Consider the following 21,053-nt stretch of genomic DNA (forward strand, 5'->3'; position numbering starts at 1 on the left):
CTAATAATTAAATTATTTAAGATGGAACACTCCGTCATGTTTTACTACCCCCCGGTTATTTCAATGCAACCATTACACAGGCCCAGCGACGCACTACTGCGATTGCAGTCATTTGTTTTTTTTTTTACAGATTACAAGTCTGGTTCCGAAAATTTTAAAATTTAAAGACAGTTTATTTAGAAGACCACGATTTTATTTTTAATAAATGCATTCGCACAGTGAAAGCAAATTAAATATTCGAAACAAATTTTAAAGTAAAATACCATTTTTATGGGGGAAAAAATAATCCAAGTTCTCAAAAAATCCAGAAGATTATTATTTTCTAATTTTCCAATTTTAAATTTATGTTGGTGACGTGTTACGACTTTCATGCTCTTTATAACGACCGTAGTTTTCTTGCTTTATTCGCGTGCTTGCAACTATTGTCTCTCTTGCGAAATTTATAAACCCAGCCTTAGTCATGCTATGTTTTCCTACCTCATTTTGCACGTGGATCTTCCCTGGAGGTCAGAATATTTCTGAACTGGTTAAGCCCTCCCTACCTGCACGCACTGCAGGTTTGCCCGTCTCCCCAACCGGTAGCACTGGGGGCCGAGACCATTCCTCAACTTCAGATCTGTGTGCGTGTTTCCAGACAGGTTTGTTACGTCAACCGAGACTGCAAAGGAACAACCTTATTTTCTCCCAAGTATAAATACAAAATGACCTAACTCTCGTCCAGAACAGCAGCTCCTGCCAATACACATCGCAAGTCGGAGAGTTGTCGCGTCCAAGATATTTTCCTCGATGGCGTTCGATTGCGCGGTGTCCAATGTTGGCAGGACTGGCGATCTCAGTCGGTCGAGCGCTGACGCAATATCCAGGCTTCACAGGCAAGTTTTTTTTCTGTAGAACTTATTCCTTTCCCTCTATTCGTGTATTTGCATCTAAAGACCATTTCCTTAAATTATCCCTGCCAACCACAAACAAAATACATGTTGAATATAAATTAAATAATATATATATAAAAAACACAAATTAGCATCCCGTGTTATGTTCACTGCGGGAGGAAACCAAATAAAAAACTCATCAGTATTTTTATTGCTAAAAAAAGTATTGCTGTTGCTTTAAATTTGCTACGGAAAAATGCCGTTTATTAGTGTAAAGACGAATGTGAATGTGAAGACGAATGCAGTTATCACTTCGCTTCAATAAAAAATTAGCCTAAATAATTGTTGACTAAACGGGATAGTTCTTTGACCGTAAATAAAAAGGGGGTACTTGCTGTCTCATGGTTTTTACCTCGTTAATAGTCAACCATTTCGTTTTCCAATCAAAGCGATGTAGTTAAGAATTAGAACACAGTACTTACGCCAGTGCTAAATAAGACTGGGCTAAGGACCTCCGAATGAAATCACTCTCAAACCCGGACCTCGGTTACATTACCGTGGACATGCTGTAACCCCTGCACCTGCGTCGTGGGTGATGGCCGCGGCGAAGACCTGAACGAAGAGATTACGTACAATCCTGTTAGTTAAATACGCCGGCAAACATCTCCCCGACCAACAACAGTAAGTTATGTCACGCTGAGCCATCACATCCCTGGTCAATGCCACGTCGAAGGGCAACGCTGCTGCTTCTTCGCTGGCGTTAGTTAGAACACGGCAATGACGGTATACCCGACCAGGATATGATTGCGATTATTAAAAAAAAAAAAAAAAAAATCCCTCACGCCTTAGCTGTCTCGCTCACCTTCTACCTTTGAGCTGGCTGACCTTGAGGTCTCCTCGCTGCTTTTGGCGCTTCTTGCGCCCACCAAGAGTGTCTCCAAGACTCGAGACAAAGTTCTCGGCCAGTGTTCGCACTGCCACTGCTGTGTTCGGTTGTTGCGTATTTTGCAAGTAGCTAACATATACATACTTCGCTCAAAAGTAACCGCGCTTCACTACGGCAGACTGCAGGCAGGACACACACAGCTCATTTATTACACATGCCCCTCATCATAGGTACGCCACTGTCGCACCTCTAAATAAAAAATAATAATGAAACAGAGCAATATGCGTTGTCAGGAGACGAAGAGAGCATCAAAAACGCAATAGCGAATTTGCATATTTTAAGCAAGGCAGGCAGCGACGCACCTGTGTTTCCGTACCATGTGCGTCTCTGCCTGAGGACGGGAGCAGATAGCAGTTCCCGAAACGTCGCTTGTTTCTGTTTTGGTAAAACTATTGTATTTGTTTTGTCTTTTCGTTTTGTCGTGTTTTTGTCTCGTTTCAACTGTTGTGCTGAATTATTTTGGGTTCAATATTTTTGTGTTGTCATTTGTGGGTTTTTTTTTCGTTCTCTTAGTACATTTTTCTTTGTTTTTCTTTGTTTGTTGACCATATTCCTGTTTCGGAATATTTTGTGGTGTTCACATCCTTGTTGACAACAGCAATTGTTTGCTTAATTTTGTGTGTTTTTTTGTCTTTTTGGGGTATTTTTATTTATTAGTTTTTCTTCAACAGAAAAAGTTCTTAGCAATGGCGTATGTCCAAAAACTTGCATCAAGTCAGCAATGGTTTAACATATATTTTAGAGTGGTGAAGAGGGAAAATACAAAAATATCAATGTTTAATGATTTATGTCATGTGGGGTGTCGTTTTCCATAATTTTTTTTCACGCTGGATCGAATTGAACTATTTTTAAGACGGTAGAACCACCTCTATGAAGAGTATTGCCAGGTTTTACGATATAAAATGCAGTAATTATACATTTAAAATATATACAAATTCCATAAAATAAATTTCAATCATTAGTTCTACTGTCTCCATTGTCACTTTCTGATCAGCTGTCAATTTCATCAAAGTGGAAAATTTTGGCGTTTTCAACATTAGTGGAAAGCTCCAATTCGCCACTGCTGCTGTTATCACACACTGCACTCTCGCAAACCTTGTAAATGACAGAAAATTGTACACCCATTTTATACATGTACACTGCTGAGTGGAACAGCTTCTCTTGCAAGCTCATGAAACAAGTTTGAGAAGGATAATTTTTACTGGTTATAGAACATTTCGCTGCACTTAAACCCATTATTCAGTAACAAGCCCCCTTTTACCCCCACCAAACCTGCACTTGGTAATACATTTTAAAATAATGTAAAACTCCACTGGAAAATGTTGGGAGTCAGGAACTACAGTTTGGGTGCAACCTTAGTAAGAGGTTTCCGAAACAAGTTGTAGTGCAGATCAACCAAGATGTCGTGGGTAGCTCCATTCCGGAAAAGAAATAGTTTTTTACCTGCTTTCTGACAATCTACAGTGCCGCCTTTTAAAAATGATAAATTCCACCAGGGAAGTGTTGTTTCTACTACCTTCAAAACTTTTTTTTTTCACTTTGCCATAAATGACACTAGTAGAACCACATCCATTGAATCCATGTACTAAGAGGATGTATTCGTTTATGTTAACATGCTGGTGCTGCAAGGTGATGGATAAGAATAACTCTTCACATTAATCGGTGGCTTCAACACGAGCCAAGGCTTGTATGGTAAAGCATGAGCAATCATTAACACCAAAAAATCTACATCCTGAATGACGAAGACAGAGAGGTTACATTCTACCGCACTTGTTGCACTGGATCACTGTGGCACTAATTGCACTGTCCACTTGTTTTCATTATGGTTGTTTGGGTTTTGCGGGATAGTATGGGGGTTGAAGTGCCTTAAGTCTAGATACGCTTATGGGGATGAAGAAGGGTAGGCTCAAACCCAGGAATCTCCCTTTCAATTTCCGGCAAAGTATAACTATACTGTAATTCTTTTGAAGGCTAAGGCCTACTTGCGCGGTCAGGTATGAAAATTATGCGATAACTTTGCAGGTTAATAAAATATATAAATACTTTCCTTTCCGTAGTCACGACGGTGGAAGTCTGTGTCTTAAATTCGTTCAGTGGGGTTAGGAAAAATACCTAGTCTGTCTTCAATACTTTCTAATGTAAGGCCGGAATGGACTCGCTTCCTTTTATGATAATGTAAGGTTTTGTTCAATATTTCCATATCTGAATGTAAGCCGTCCTCATCCATTTTTTTCCTGTTGTTAATCTTTTAAAAGTAGATTTTCCGTTATGAAGTATTTCACGCTTTGGCTGTATTGCCAGCGGAGACATCCACTGCACAGCTATCTGAAGTTAAATGAGAGGGATCAGCGAAAGTTCTCCCACGGAAATTATTGAAAAAGATTTAATAAATTTGAATTCAATGTCACCGATTAATATTTTATCATGTTATTATCGAAACTGTCAGTGAACTATAAGCGATTCTACGCACAGCCAGTAAGATATGCAGTATTCCACAGACATGAATCACTGATACATTATCAATAGAGTACTGACCACAAAGTACAGTTAACGACAACACGCGCTCTATACCCCTTGTGAAACTACCTACTTAAATTTCTGTTTTTGAGTAGAATATATGTGTCGTTTACAGAGGATGTTTTAACCGATGCCGTTTCATTCTAAGGATTCATTCAGTGAGAAACTAGGCGTGAAATTATATCCAAATACTTTTTACGCTAACATAACCAGATGTATCAAGAAATAAATACTTTTTGGGCCGCAACTTGTTTATGTTTACAGATTTTCCGCATTCTCATCAAGCAATTTTCAAGTTAATAATTTTACAGTATTATATAAACATTAAAGTGTGTACACAACGGTGGCTGACTAAGAAAATCATTACATTTTTAATTTTAAAAAAAAATAGCACCACAAACTTTTCTTTAAGCCACAAAAAAGCATGAAAAAAAGTGTGCGATTCTTTCACGAAAGGTTTGCAGAGACGATTCTGTGAGGAGCTTTGAAACTATTTACAAACTATTTACACACCATTTAAGATCCTTAAGTGAAAGTCAATGACAAGACAAGTTTTCATGAGGTTGATTTATGGGGGGGGGGGGGGGGGGGGGGGGGGGGGAAAGAGGGACTTATGAGAAGCCCGATGGACTTTTTATTACAGTTTTGTAAGGTTGGCAATGCCTCGCGAATTGCATATTTTATAAAACTAGCTAGCTAATGCCCGGCAAGCGTTGCAATGCCTCTATCAATTTTTTTTGTAATTTGTTTTAGTAGGTACACACATACTAAGCACCTATATCTCTCTATTTCTAATTATATCTCTCCTATATATACATATATGTATATACATATATATATGTATATATACACACACACATATATACACATACATACACACACATATATACACACACATACATAAGTACATATCACTCTATAGCAATGAAAATATTAAACATGTTTTTACCTATCAATATTTTTATATATCCTTTTACCTGTCACAGGCGTGACATAGGTATATAAATACACGCGCGTATTAGAATGCAATTCAAAGCAATCGGTATTAGAACTTTCGGAGGTTTACTATTTTTAACGAACGAACATTTACATTTTTATTTGTATAGATTTACTTTTCTTACGGTTGTTTCGTCCTTGCGCAGTTTATAAACCCGGCCTTACCCGCGCTCCGACCTGACATTTTTCACAAATAACCGACAACGGATGCAGCCCAAGCGGCGCTAAAAATATCCCCACCCCTCCCCGGCGGCCGTCTGGACCAACTCCAGGCCACCGGAGTCCTTCACGCGCGCTCTGGCCGGCGCACACTGGCCTTCGTGGGCCAGGTGCAGATACGCCAGGCCCGGACTCGGGAAGGACTATCGTTCAAAGGAAGCCATTACGTTAAATAATTCAGAGATTGGCCCTGGATTAATTGCATATTCGTGGTCTCAAGTACAGAAATAGCATACATAAAGATATTTTTGATGAAATAGAATTTTCAACACACGAATTTAAGTATTTAAGTAACACATAAATATATCCTCCGAAATAAAATATGAAACTAACAAAATTCGCATTTAATTACCATCCTTATAAATAAAAAAACTGGAAATTATCATATGTTGCTCTTGATGAAAAACACCACAATTTTCATTGCAAATTTTACCTTGCAAAATACAATTTTTCCGATGTATTACTTTTTTTTCATTACATTAAGACGTGGTGTCAAAATGCTGCGCTCTATGGCGTGGAATTGGCACACAGAAACCAGGACAGCTCTAACAGCAGAAATCGTGCTTTGAAAAGAGAAAGTTAGTGCCCTTTAAATGCACGCTGGAATCTAAGGAAGCGCTACAGTTCTTTATTTTTATCTTTTACCTTGGCTAAACGCCTCGTCGAGTCGTTAGAGACTGATGAACTCTAATACTCTACATCAAGGTTAAAGGAAACTGGGGGAAGGAAACGACCACGGTCCGTGGCAAATAACGTTCCTAGCATTTACCTTGAGTGACGGGGTTGCCACGTCTGAATGATTACATGGTAAAGTTTTTTTCTCTCCAAATAGTGGTCTGCGCCATGTTGATTATACGCCAAAAACATTTTTGTGTAATGTTTGCAATCTAAAAATTAGTTTTAAAATACTGTTTAATGACGGAGATTCTAATTCGTACTTTCAAACCATTATCAGGCGTGATCAAGCACCACTTCCACAATGTTTTAGACGGAACAATACGGCGATAGTGCATTTCGTACCATTCCTGACTCCATGCCTCGAGTGATCTCAAGGAAACTGTGGCAAATCGAAACACGCATGGCCGGATCGGAATTCGAACCCACGACTCTCGGTACGTGGGTAAGTGCCTTACCACTCCGCTCACCTCGCAGGAAGTAATTCCCTTTATCGCCAAAGGCCGTCGCCGTGGAAAAGTAGATACACTGGATCCCTGTTACGTGGAACACCACAATGTACACAACACATCATACGTACAGTTATATGTTGTGTATCTCACCGAAATGGCGTACCACGTAACAGGGATTCAGTGTTATCTCTGTTGCCGTAACGGCTCTAGCGATAAACATAAGTATTTCCGGACTTGTACATTTACATTTCTTCGTTCTCTACATTCCCTGCTATATGTTCCGAAAGTATGACTTATTTCCGATGTATTTTGTTGCAAATTTTGTAGAAACACATTTGCTATTCGTAAAATCTTAGATTGTATTCATTAATAAAACCTTTTTCCCGGCTGCGTCCAAATCACTCAAACGCGCATTTCCTGTTTTTACAGCTAGATAACTTCTTAAGTCCCGTCGTTTGCAAATACATTTCTTCATAAAAACAGGACATAGCTGCTAAAAAAAAAAAAAAAAAAAAAAAAAAAATCATCCAAAATTGCTGATGGCAGTAGTCAAAAGGAACAAAGTCACAGATGAATGCGCCATTTTGAAAACTTATTTTTTCTGAAAGAGAGCATCAAGTGAACATTATAACCGCCATATCAAGAAGAGAAATCACCCGGTCTTTGCATGGAAACTTTCTGGTTTATTTGGCCTTACTTTCGCTAACAGAAGCTCCACATGTACTGTTCCAAGATCTTATATCTTAATTGATATATCCAGTTAATAATCCCTTTAAATGTTTAAAATACTTTATACTATATGGTACGTTGCCAGTTGAGGTTTTAGGGGACCCATACACGCTCAGTTTATCCGCTAGGTTTCCACGCGTGACGTTCTGTCTGAACGATTAACTGAAGCATTACATACATGTATATATAATGTATTATACATATTGAATGACTGAAGTGACTGAGCACCGGACCTCAGTCCCAACAGTTGGCACTCACGCCACGCACTTTCCGCGACACCAACATGGACACCGACACAACTGGAGGAAACACTCCAGAAACTGAGTGGCCCAGGGCACCGCACCGGAAAAAGGAAAATTAAATTTTTATTGTCTTGTAACTAATGCGCTATTTCAACTCATGATTTCGCATTTGAAAAAACATTCAAAGATTTTATTGCCACGTATATAGATGTGATAATACCAGAAATTTGATCTTAAGAATGTATAAAACTAAGTTAAGAGTTGAGTTGAAAATGTTTGAAAGGGTAATTTTAACCAAAGTTTCCCGGGAAAAGGCCTACAAAAAAGTAAATAACCCAGGGCCCCCGTTAAGTGTAGGGCCATTTATAGTAAACTGACAAACTGGGCGTGTAAGGGGCCGTATGACCGGCGACTTTTAAAGTTTAATTTTGTACAACTGTTTTGACAGAAATTAAGTGTCAGACGTAGTTTTTATAATGTTCAGTTTAAGTGGAAAGCACTATAGCGACAACCTTACAAGTTGCTCGTAGCAGTAGTAGTACAGCGTTGACAGAGTAGATACTTTCGCCAGCTCAGCGTGTCGAAGACGCAAAAAATAACACTAAGGAGCACAGGCTTTTACGGGCCTTGTCTGAGGTTTATCGCCTTGGAATTTTTAGCGGCGTCAAAAATGTTACGTTAACAAAGTTCAACGTTTGGACGACATTGCAGTCGCCATAATCAGGGTAACATTCTCAAAATAACTCTTACTAGCGTACAATAGGTTTCTTGAAAAGAACTGAGCTTGTTTTATGTAAAAGATTTTACTATATTTCTTTTAAAAATTATAAATTGTTAAAAAAAAAATTAGAGTTAAAAAAATTAAATTTCATTGGAGGCAAGTGAAGGGTCAAGTGAAAAGTAAAACGTATTTAATTGCACCAGCTGGTGCGAAGCAGCAAGTGGATTCGCAAACGAGTAACTGGTAAACCCGTCCAATGTAATCGATGCATCTCGCAAAACAAACCATCGCCGAACACAGGTTTTACTTAAGTAGGATGATCTAAAATAATTTAACAAAACTTTAACTTGTAACGCCAACTTTTAACGCATACTTTCTGATGGTTTATTTGCTAAAACAATCTTGTACACAATATTGTATAGACCATTTTAAAGCAGTTTTATAATGTGAAATGAGTAGTACCCAAGAACGCATAAGTTTTCTTGTCTTATCGGTACTCAATAAGGTTGTCCGTTTAAGGCAGGGAACTGGTTTTAAATCCGTAATTTCATGTTGACAAAATAAATCAAAATTTACTAAGATATCTCATCCAGGTCATGCTAAGTCTCATAACTATTTAGGCCTAACTTATCCTTCATAAAACCTAAAGTCGCACTATTTGTCACAGATAACTTACGAACTGCAATGTCCACCTTTAAACTTTAAGACTGATTTAGACAGTTCATAGAGGCTTTCCGAAAACCCTTTGTAAATAGTAATAACATTAGTAAGCACATACTAGATAACCTTTGTATACACATACCGGACAGAAGAGTTGTTTAAATCATGCTGAGTATACAATCACCCTCCCTTTTATTTACAAGACAATTTTTTAAATTAATATTTTTAAGTAAATCAGCCCGAACTTCCACACCAACTGGCGTAACTCGCCACACAAATAATGTCGCTATAATGTTTCAACCCCGTTTTAAGCATTAGGTTTCGGTATACTCAACTGGTAACATCAAACCGAGATTCTAAAGTCACTATCCACCAATTGTTTTACACTGCGACTGTCAAGATGATTGCGTCTTCAAACTGTATTGCAGATTCTTCCCGATTAACAACAATTCTAATTCGAACAGGTAAAAAGTAACAGTTTCTGTCGTCAATGGGTCACTATTAAATTTCAACGCGCTATAACCCATGAAGGAATGTCACACCTTAAACAATAATTAATCATAAGATAATATTTCCCGAAACAGTTTCGGACCAGATTGCCGACCTCAGGGTGGCCTGAGCTCTCGAAGACAGGTCGCTTGACGTCCAATGGATGTGCGAAGGCACGATTACACTGGGCGAGGATTATTATCGGACGTCGTGGCTTTTTAGAACAGAAAGAAAAAAAAATCTGGAACATGGTTTTCACACACTACACAATTTCCTAAATTTACCCTGAAACGATGGTTTCTTAATTCCTACTAGTTTGTGAAAAATAATAGTTTATAGCTTACATCACTATACCAGCATCGGTCGTCGCGGCTTCGGGGAACGAAAAGTAAATAAAAACGGAAAATATGTTTTTCAAGTACTAGAGAAGTCCCTAAATTAACCCTGAAACGCTGAACCATGATTTCTTAATTCATACTGGTTCGTAGAAAATAACAGTTTAAAGTTTACAATACAATGCATGTGTTTGCACACTGCCGCCGCGTCATTGTTTACCCGCGATCGTGTATCTCTGTTTAGCAAAACTTTAGCCAACTATGGAGAAATAAAAATACGCTAATTCTTCCGTTTCATATATTGAAGTTTATCCCTGGATCCTGAAGGCTTGATTCTGTTGGCTTAATCCTGTGGTACATGATGCTTGCTGTTTTAATTCAGTTCGTCGTAAGATCCTGATGGCATGATCCTGATAGCTTAATCCTGTAGTACATTATGTTTGCTGATTTGGTTCAGTACGTCGTAAGATACTTAACATAAAAAAATATTGTCATATAATAAAGAATTATGATCGTAAATCGAATAAAAAATATTTTTCTACCTACAACCTTAATTCTTTATTTCGCAATTTCTTTTTATGTGCAGGATCTTCCGACGTACTGAACTACAACAGCAATCATCATGTACCACAGGATCATGCCAACATGATCATGCCATCAGGATAAAGCCTTCAGGATCCAGGGATAAACTTGGACACATGAAACACTAGCCATAAACACAGAATATACGACGGCTATAATCAAAGAATTCTCTGGAAATGCTACAACCGAAAAAGAACGACGTTAACAATTCAATTCAAATTTTAGGTTCCCATTAGACTCGTTCGGGTTCGTTATAACGTCACTCAAAATAGTACGTACTTAAACGCAATGTAATAAAACAAAAATTTCGTAATATAATTACATACTTATTCTAATAAAACATCAAACCTGAAATATAAGCATTAATAATTCCTAACAACTGCAATACAGACGTTATTTAAACGAATTTCATTACAACACCTACATTGACTAAAGTTTGCCAAAAATAAATAAATTTAAAACTCACGCGGGTAAACATAAATAATTATCTCGGCGATTGAGGAAAAACATTAGTATTGTAATGTAAGCTGTAAACTTATTTTTTCACAAACCAGTAGGAATTAAGAAACCTATTTTTTTTTGGCGCTAATCCGTACACTACATATTTACCACAATGGGTAGTTCCTTATTGAATTATTTGGGTAATTGTTCTTTATTGTTATAAAACTTTGAGGAACATTATTCAGACAGCGACATTTGCCTGCGAGAAGTACACACATCCGTTAACTTACACCTTAATGCAAACTGCCATGTTATGTCACTTCCTGGGAGAGTACACGCAAGTACATATTTCAGACAAATTCGGACACAAGACTAATATTGTGACGTTCACGCCTAATATTTTACCCCCCCCCCCTTTTTTTTTTTCATAGTTCTCGAATAGCTTGTAAACACAATCAATGAAATCGAAGCTTTAAGGTGCACGTCCGCCATCAGAAACTTACGAAATAAATTATTTCGCAAGCTGTTATTGAGTCACGTGTGTTGTTTAGGTTCGTGCAAGTTTCAAAGGTCGAGGCAGTGCATTCCTCTAGAAAGCTTGTTTCACATTTCCCCTTCCCTTAAGTCTACCAGTTTTCGTCTAAACTACTTACCTCGCGTCAATGAAAAAATTATATGCGTCCATTTAGTTCCAAAAAAACCGTTCCAGTCTGCAGTTCAGTGAAAATTCGCACTATTTATTAACATTGCATCTCAAGATATCCAATTGTTTATTAAGTATGAGAGCAATTCAGCATGAAATATTTGTACATGCTTTGAAGAGCCTGCCTAGTTAGAAGTGCATTTGTATTAGCGAGGCGTGATAATTGCTACGCTCGCTGGAGCTTCCTCTAAGCGCAAGGCTCTGAGCTGGTGTGCAGTCTACTCGCGCATAGGACAACAGTTATTTAAGCGGTAACCAGAACATTATTCATTATATAACGGAGAAATGAAAATAAAGGTGTAATGCAGATTATTTCCAGAGTATTTTAAAGAATCTCTAGTGGGATTTCCATGCCTACAAATTATTCTGAAAACACGCCTTCTAGAAATTTTCAGCTCTTCTAAAAATACAGTAATTAAACGAAAAAAGGAAACATAAGCACCTGTCTACCCTCGGCGTATCCTTAAATGTTTTTCGTAAACAAACACCACTCTGATATCTTAAGCCGTTTTCAAATCTAATGGTTCCTTCTGAAGTTCTGCGCACCAGGTGTGTGCCCTTAAGTCGCCGTTCAATAAGTACAAGCATTATATGCGATTAGCATTGAGGCGACACTAAAATCATTGAATATAATATAACAAAATTATTTATCCGGTGCTAGTATCGGGACTCACCTGGCGATCCTAGCGGTGCGTCGCGTCACGCTGCGATTGGGTTGCCATGACAACGACTGACAGCCGTCCGCGCCGGCGCTGCGCCTTCTCGCGCGCATGCGCAGGCCGCTCACTGTCGTCATCACCTGCCCACCGCCGGAGCGCCCCCACGCGCGAGGCATTCGAATAAAGAAATAAAAAACAGCGGGTCGAAGAGGCGTTCAACGGTTCCACATGCAACGCGCGCCGTCGCGTCGTCAAGGTGGGCGAGGACTATTTTCCTTCCGCGCCTCCGGGCGGAGTGCTACCAGCACGCAGGCTCCCACACTCGGAGCATGTCCTCCCTCCCCGCTCGCTTGTTCACGTCAGCTGGGTGAGAGGCGTGCTCGCAAGTCGACATCCACGCGCGGACTGAGCGCGCGCTCAGCTGTGGTGGCTGCGGCGGCAAGGGCGCCGCGTGACGTCAGCGCCGGCGCGGCGGGGCGCGAGAAAGAGAGAGGGCGTGGTGAACATAACCTCCTTCCCCCTCCTCCGCCCAGACTCTCGTAAACCACTTCCCCCACCTCCGACCGCGCTCGCCGCTTTACACTACACACGCGTCCCTCGTAGTCGAGACGCCGAGTACTTTCATTTATTTTACCACAGAACGTTTAATTACTACGAGCCTTCACCACTCCGCCAACCAATTGTAACAGACAACCAACTCAACAAGCAGTCAGAGAGAAGAAAGGCCTAAGCGCTTAGACTTCTCTTCACGGGCAAAATCTTGAGAGCTTCAGCGGCAGTAATTTTCCTGATTGAATTTAAATGAAAACGAGTTTTACTATGACCATTAAACAATGTTAAAAAACATGACTGTCTACTTATTGTTTAGTACTCTAACCGGATATGGGTGGCGCTTTTATTGCTGTGCCTAGGAACTTGGTTTGAAAAAAATGTTAATAGTAATGATACGTACAAGTAAATGAAAATTCTTCCATATCGCATAATAATAAAGAATACAAAGGAATGTATCCACAATGGTTTTAATTTTAGTTCTTACAACTTTTACAATTTTACTCTTACGACATACTCTTCTTACTTAACTTGTTTTCAATTCTCATGCCAATTTAAGGTTTGTTTTTAACCGACTTTAAAAAGGGAGGAGGTTCTCAATTCGTATGTGTGTATATGTATAATGTATGCTCAGGCATAACGTCTTTGTTTATGAATCGATTTTAATGATTATTTTTGCGTTTGGTTCAATATAGCTCGAATGTGGTCCCATATTTCATGTGTTACTGGACCAGGGATCTCCTCAAAATCAAATATGAATTGTACATATAGTGATTGAGGTATTGTTATGTTTATGACAATTCCAAAACAATATAGGTACCTAACTATGGTCAAGGACGTGCTGGAATGGACTACGAAGGTTAACGACAAACAGCACGAATGTGTAGATTGAGTTATTATGGATATTATGTCATCACTATAGGTACATTACTATAAAACTAAGCAGAAAAATATCGAAACTCTTTAGCGAAAAATAACATCAGGAAAACGGTGAATTTAATGTGTGTGAATTATACAATTTTAAATATATGTTATAAGTAAAAAGGATAATTTGTTAGTATAAAATGTCAATTACAGGACGAAGTTAGACTTCACAATCGTATAATTTCGGACAATGCTCTTTCATTGTGTGGCCTACTCAATAATTAATTTTATTTTAAATCAGGAAATGCTATTCCTTCCAAGGTTTTCACGCGTCTGAGAGCTGGCCGTTAGCGAAATTTTAGTTTCCCAGGTCTATAACAGCTTTATCAAGTGCAGTGCCCTGTAACGTGTGTACGTGACTGCCCAGCTTAGAATCAAAGATAACATTCGGTGCTCGACGTCTCCGTATCCTTTAGTCACCTGAAATGTTGCAACAAGGGTTATCGCAACCAAGCTATCTTCATCTTTCATTCTGCTTCCAATCGTATCATCATAAAATTCTATTAATACATATTTAGGTAATTCGCCTTCTTCTATTTGTTTCTCCGAAGAGCAGGCCACTTTAATTTCGTGACAATTCCTATTGCTCCATGTACAAGCCGGTCTGAGACTGATATATTTAGCCCTAGCATGACCCGGAATTCTTCAGCTAACTTCACCCTGATAATGAACCTCGTTGATAATAAACATCTTATGGAAAGACAATGTTTGGTAGCGTCTTTCCATAAGATGCTATTTCACGAGACTCATCTACAGCATCTACGTGTTTTCGCATTCCCTGCTCTCATGTTATCGTTGGAAGCTACACTTGTTTCACAGTGGAATAGATTCTAACTGCAACTCCATCAGAAAACTCTCCTTTTTAAGATATTCTACGACGTTCACATAGCAATTGCATCTTACTGGTAGTTAATTCAACAACTCGCAAATTATTTTACAGTTCGATGAATCAATTCACTGTCGTTTCGTTGGCGCATGTTTTTTGTCAGCTCGCAAAATAAAAAATGATGCCACAAATACATTTCTTTTGCAAACCATAATGGTTGCAAAAAACACGAGTGACCTTAGAGAGAAGGCAGTTGCATAATGTCACCAAAAAGTAAGATGTAAACTCCACGAAATGATGTTATGTAAATGGATAGTTCTCAATTTATTGTAGGAAACCTTTGAAATTTTGTCTATGACTAGCCCATTTATATGGCGGCACTTGCATCTATCTTGTTGAAGCTTCTGTTCAGTAAAACGTAGATAGGCTACGTCATGGTATTGCCTTTTTCGATAGGAGGTAAAATACGGAATGCAGAATATTGCCAGATATATATTATGTCGGGCAGCAACTCCAGTTAAGGATGTAACTTCCACAAATTTTGGTTTGAGTAATACATCGATAGTTGGAGCATTACAACGTGGGATGTGTTCCACTGGTTATTTTAAAAAGTATGACTCGCTACTGCCTGTACCCCCCATAGTGAGGAGTAACACCTGCTCTTTAACCCCATTTGAAACAGCTTTGATAGCTTCCGTTACCATATAAAACAATTAAACGATTAGCAAGTTCTTCTTCTGATTCATTGGACAATCGCTCGCGAATTCGACTGAGCCGATGAGCACATTCTTCTTAAGTTTCGCTGGCCAGTCGCCTGCGAATTAAACTAAGTCTATGAGCACGGTGTTCAACATCTGCATTTGATAAATTATCACAAATCATGGTAAAGCTATGATTTCGGTCTTTTTGACTTTCGTTTCTTAATTTATTTAACCCCTAAATTCTCGTAACCTACAGTCAATTTTCTCGCTCCTGTGGACTTTACTTATTTTATATTTTAATATTTCATTATTCTATATTTAATCTTTCTATATTTTTTTTAAGCGTTTCCATATTTCCTCTTCAGTTTCAACTATCCGTCATTTCCTAATTCGAGTAGCGTCTGCCCGTCTGCCCGTCACTTAAAATTGAAAAATAAGCAGCTTAAAAAAAACCAACTTCAAAATACATAAAGTAAAATAAGTTCACTAAAAAGCAAAAAAAAAAAAAAAATACGCCAATGTAATACTTATTGTGGTTCCATTTATAGTAATTATGTAATTATTAATTTTTTATAATGTTGAAGTCGGTGCCTTGTACAACATAAAAAAGAGCGTTTGTAACTCAATACACGTGTTAGAAGTGAAAATTTTTGGTAGTTCATTTGATATCCCTTTAGCCAAGTAGCTATTCTCTATCATCCTCGCGTCAGAAACGTTTCACAGAAACGTTTCACGAAAACGTTGCATTAAAATTCGGCCTTGAAATTTTACTCTTTCCGCGCTTAAAGAAATGGCGTTCTTGCAAGTACGTATTATTTTAATTACTAGTGTAAATCAGTATATTTACTCAGTGTTGTATGAGTATTGTTTTAGCTGTGTAAGTAAATATTTATTGCTGGTATGATACTTTTCACGCATTAGTTTGACATTGGTAATTATTTGTCATGAGTTATTATTTGTCAACTAAATCACACACCGTATTATAGTTATGAGCCCACGAGCGTGTAAATATTTCGAGTCAAACAGAGAATATACTAGTTAAAAGAAATTCAAACAAATATCGTGCGTGGAATGTTATTAATTTATAACATCTGAAACAATTGTTTCCAATATGGCCTCGTGGCTGTGCGATTAGCAACGCTGACTACCAATCGATAAGTTGATGTTTCAAATCCCAACAATTGAAATTTTTTTTTGTACTTGTAAAAATAAATACGGCTCGCACGACACTTCAAAAGTAATAAATATATTTGAATTAATAAATACAAATAAAAGTAAATATATTAATTAAATTGTAGATTTCATTTCACTCCTTATTTGTTTCCATACAAAATAGTGATAATTCAATAAAAATGATTCAATTTTATTCATAAAAGTATGCAGAGGTAGATTTTATCATACAAAAAATAAAAAAAATTTTAAAAAATTTCTTTCTCAAAGAATATAATATTTTTAATGCCTAACTGGTTTGGTTGCAAAAACCTATTACGGCTCAGTCTCAGGCCGAATATGATATTTCCTTTTCTTCTGGATCAATCATTTCATCAATGTTTTGTTATGACGTTGTCACGTTAAACTATCGTCCGTAAACTGACTTTACAGACAACCAATTTTTTTAAGTTGTTTATTATACCACACAATAGCTAAGCTACATAGTTAAGAAGAAATACATTTCGTTAAAGTACAAATTATTTATTTAAGCTTAGTTAAGTTTTTCTTGCATTATTAAATTAATTATTAAATACATATATATGTATAGTAATATATATTTTAGGTTTTAAGGAGTCTTGTTTATGACCCTTCAGATTGCAGGTCGATCTAAAGTGACCTGGAAAAAAAATCAAATACATTAAAACCAGGACTTCCTTCGTTAACGACATAAAAAAAGCAAAATTTTCGTCATTTCTAAGCTGCCATATAATGTACTTATATTATACCAAATGTTTCAGTTCTCGGCCAAACTCTGGGAATCAACTGTACAAAGTTCTTTACTGAATAACTGAGTTCTTTAAAGCTTTCGTTTCAGAGTTATTACACATTTGGTGATTTTCAAACTTCTTGTTTTCTTACCAAATAACAAAGCCAATAATAACAACATACTGAGGCTGCAACATATGCGATTGCACAACTCGAAAAAATTCATCAGACTAACTTGTTATCAATCAGAGTCAAATATAAATATCGGCCAGTAGCAGTATAAACATTTAAAATAAAAAAACCTAAAACTTATCAAATTTCATAATATCCTTCCCTCTCCACCTAAAAAATCTCAATGTGAATCACGTTTCCTAACATTCAATAGTAATTTTCTAACTCTACTACAACATTATTTTCATATCTGGGTAAACCATTGTAAAGATAATTATATGAAAGTTTTTGTAAAATTTGACGAGCTATATGCATCCTTTTTAAATCCAGTAATTCTATAAAAATGTTTGACTGTTTCAGTTTTTAATATTTTAAAAAGTTTAACCTGATACTGACAATAATTTTTTAACTGAATCCAAAAATTGATAATAAGTGTCTCTTACGCTTTCTCAAATGGAGAAATCGGTTTGTTGCATGTTAAAAAAAAAACACTGGAAGTATCGTGCATTCTTGACGAAGAATTAAAAAAAAGAAGGCATATTTTGTAGCTTTTGAACCATACATTTAATTTTCAGTTTGGTTATTAATAACTAAGACACTCTGTATACGCTGTTACGTACTTTCAGTTAACGATTTTAAAATCAATTGTCCAAATAACTGCAGTATTTCTTTATTTGTTTGTAAATAAACGATCTAGTCAATATTTTCATAAATTACGATGTTTATACATACTTGGTTTCTATTAGCTTTCGACTACATTCAAAGTGAGTAAATAAAAATTTGAAAATTACGAATAAAATGTTAGTTTAGACTCCATTGTAATTATGCGTATTACCAAGGCAGTGCAAGTTCACGTTCATTGGGAGTGGAGTGTTAGAAATCAGTAATAAAGCCTGTGAGTGTGTTATTTTAGTTTGAGTGACTTTTTTGGTGACCACTGTGTGGTATAAAGCAATAGCGGCCCGTCTAAAGAATAATTCAACAAATAAGTATTGTTAGGCAAGGGCGTACGCAAAAATAAAGGTTTGATGGGGGGATATTCCCCTCCTATGAATTACTTAATAAATCTATCATTCCTACCAACAAACAAAATAATTTTAAGGGAAAAAACAGCGGGCAAAGAGGTTCTATCCTCCCCCATTACTCACTAAAACTCGAAATAAAACTATGCTGTAGAATAATTTGTCAACAGACTGTGTTAAAAAGCCACAGTATTCTCACAGAAAAAAAAATTATTTATATTTAAGTAACTTCACATTGTTTCACTGTAATTATTTTTATATTGTTACTTCATCACATGCCAAGTCATGAATGGTTATTTTTAAATAAAATTTATTTGATATGTCTGGCCCTAGAATTAGTTGCAAAACAAAAAAGAATGAAGGTGGTTGAATCAACTCTATTGTTTCCGTGTGAGGTCGCAGCAGCAACCGGTAGGCTACGTGAGATAAAAGTCACGCGTCACTTGTTACAAAATTGTTACACAATCTCGGCGATTCAATGATACGTTATCCACCACAGCCAATTTCCGACACAGCGTCACACTGCTGACGAATGACCGCTTTTGTATTCTGACGCTTTTCCGCTAGTGATGGCGTCAACTGTCTGTAGTTTACAAGTTTACCCCCCCCCCCCCCCCTTCCCTGTTTTATCTTCTAAATGAACAGCTGAGCTAATGAACAGCTGAGCTAATGAACAGCTGAGCGACTAACAATGAGGAACAATCAGTCAGTGCCGTCGATGTATCTGGCGAGCCTGAAACGTGACCGCTAGAAATACGCATAATTTTTTTTTTACATTGACGCAAAATGAACAATACAAAAGATAAATCATGCGTTTCCATAGGGACGTTGATGATACAACCCTTTTATCCTATTACCAAGGTTGTGGCAGTTTCAAAGAACAAAAAAAAAAGGTACCTTGCAAATCACAATTTCAAGTACGTACATGTCATGAAACAGGTAAGAACCATGCGCGATGATTATTTAAAACTCATTATGTTTGTTCCTTAATCAGAACTGAACGACGCAACGGATTCTAACGGAACTACGCGTGGAGATTAAATACTACCAAAACAGATAATGTTCAGTTCTATTACCCAAAACATTCCTCTTGGGGAAAAAAATCGGAAATATTTAATATCGCTGAATGGCGGTGATGAATCTAGTTGATTTTTGGATTAAAATTGCTTCTCATGTTATTACATAAAAAACAAAAATACAATAAGTGTTTTGAACTAGAATTATAATTGTGAAACTGCGTTTTCCCGCGATTATTCAGTCCGTGTACCCCCAAACGAGTTATTCAGATCCGTGGAATATAAGTTCAGCAGTCGCGGACACAAGTCGCCTCTCGGCATGTGCGGAACGTTTCCTCGGCGCTGATTGGCCCGGAGGAACCCGGAACCCTTGGCCCCACGGCCAGAAGGTCTCACCACCGAGTCATCAGGTCGAAGGCTAGTCAAAAACCAAGATGGCGACCGGGCAGCGGGCTCGACAACATCTTCGGGGCTACTAACATCCCTCAAAAAAAAAATTCAATAATTTAAATAGTTATTTAAATTAGATCGCAGAAATTCTTAAATAAATTAGATTACTGAAATCATTACTAGTTCGAAGCACTCACCCCACTCCAAGCACAGAATGTTAAAAAAAATTTTGTACATACGTCAGGAGATGATAGAACGCAACTACACAGACAAAAGTTTCTTCTGGAAACCAGTTGCCGAGAAATAATTTGTAATACTACTATAAATATATTGTAAATTTGTACAACACATGGATATGGTTATATTTGCATACATGAAATACGTTTTTCGATATAATACTGAGTATTTCTTAAGAAAATTGGCGCTTCATCTTATATTTTTATTGATATTTCATTCAAACGTAATTTTTTTAACACGGAAAAGATAATCAAATATTAAATAATTATACTTTGTTTTGTTTGCTGTTTATACTGGAAAGCTATTCAGCGAACGGTTACAAATAACTTTAACAATTGCAGGTACTTGGACAACACAAAGCATACGAGCCCAGTATTACTGTGAACACTGTTTTGTAATTTACAGTGTAGACAAGCACATGTTACAAGTGTCCAGCAAACGATATGAACGTGCAGTTGACAGTGACTGCCGTCATTAGTGGTGTGTGTCTCCAGCGAGATGGAAGCGTACAGGAACCAAGAGAAGGCCGGCAACATCGCACGCTCGGGCTCGCGGACGGAAATGCGAGGGAAGCACAAAGAGTGTACCGAGAACATTTCCCGAGACGCGTGGGAAACCTGCATCGCTGTCGACGGCCGCAATTCTGAGCAGTTGTTCTGAATTGGCATTTGTGCGATTGTAAGTTGTCAAATAAAACGTTTTCCTTCTATTAAAAGGGTTTCATGTCATTTCGTCTCTTCCTGTCTTGTTTCTCATAACTCTACACCAGGACTTCACGCCCTCTGGCGCTTCACCTGTTCAGTTCCACTCACGTATAGTGACTTGCGCTCGTCTATATACTGTCTCACGCTTATATTACAGTACACGGCTTATAGTACGCGCTGTTGCCAGACCTCTAACACGTTACGAATAAGTTCAGGAGATATGCTCCTTTGGAATTCTGAGTTTACGAGAAGTATTTTAAGAATCCATTTTAGTATTTTATAATGTTTTACGCTTATAACTACTATCAAGTTAATAAATCTGTAAATAATCTGCTCTTTTTAACTTAAGGCAAGAAACAAT

The 21,053-nt window shown here is 37.5% G+C and overlaps 1 protein-coding gene across 4 annotated transcripts in view; it reads right to left on the bottom strand.

Annotated features, from left to right (window-relative positions):
* LOC134546333 (uncharacterized) overlaps positions 1 to 12,671 on the bottom strand; it is a 127,653-nt gene extending 114,982 nt beyond the window's left edge. For 2 of the 4 annotated variants that reach the window (XM_063389102.1, XM_063389100.1), the window contains exon 1: positions 12,251 to 12,644. In XM_063389102.1, coding sequence (XP_063245172.1) covers positions 12,251 to 12,411 — 161 coding nt within the window. In that variant the 5' untranslated portion in view covers positions 12,412 to 12,644. Of the gene's footprint in view, positions 1 to 12,250 lie in introns of all 4 variants that reach the window. The other 2 variants (XM_063389101.1, XM_063389099.1) reach the window with 2 other exon arrangements.
* Between the last annotated feature and the right edge of the window lie 8,382 nt (positions 12,672 to 21,053).

This window comes from Bacillus rossius, chromosome 1, assembly GCF_032445375.1.
Source record: "Bacillus rossius redtenbacheri isolate Brsri chromosome 1, Brsri_v3, whole genome shotgun sequence".
Taxonomy (NCBI): Eukaryota; Metazoa; Arthropoda; class Insecta; order Phasmatodea; family Bacillidae; genus Bacillus; species Bacillus rossius.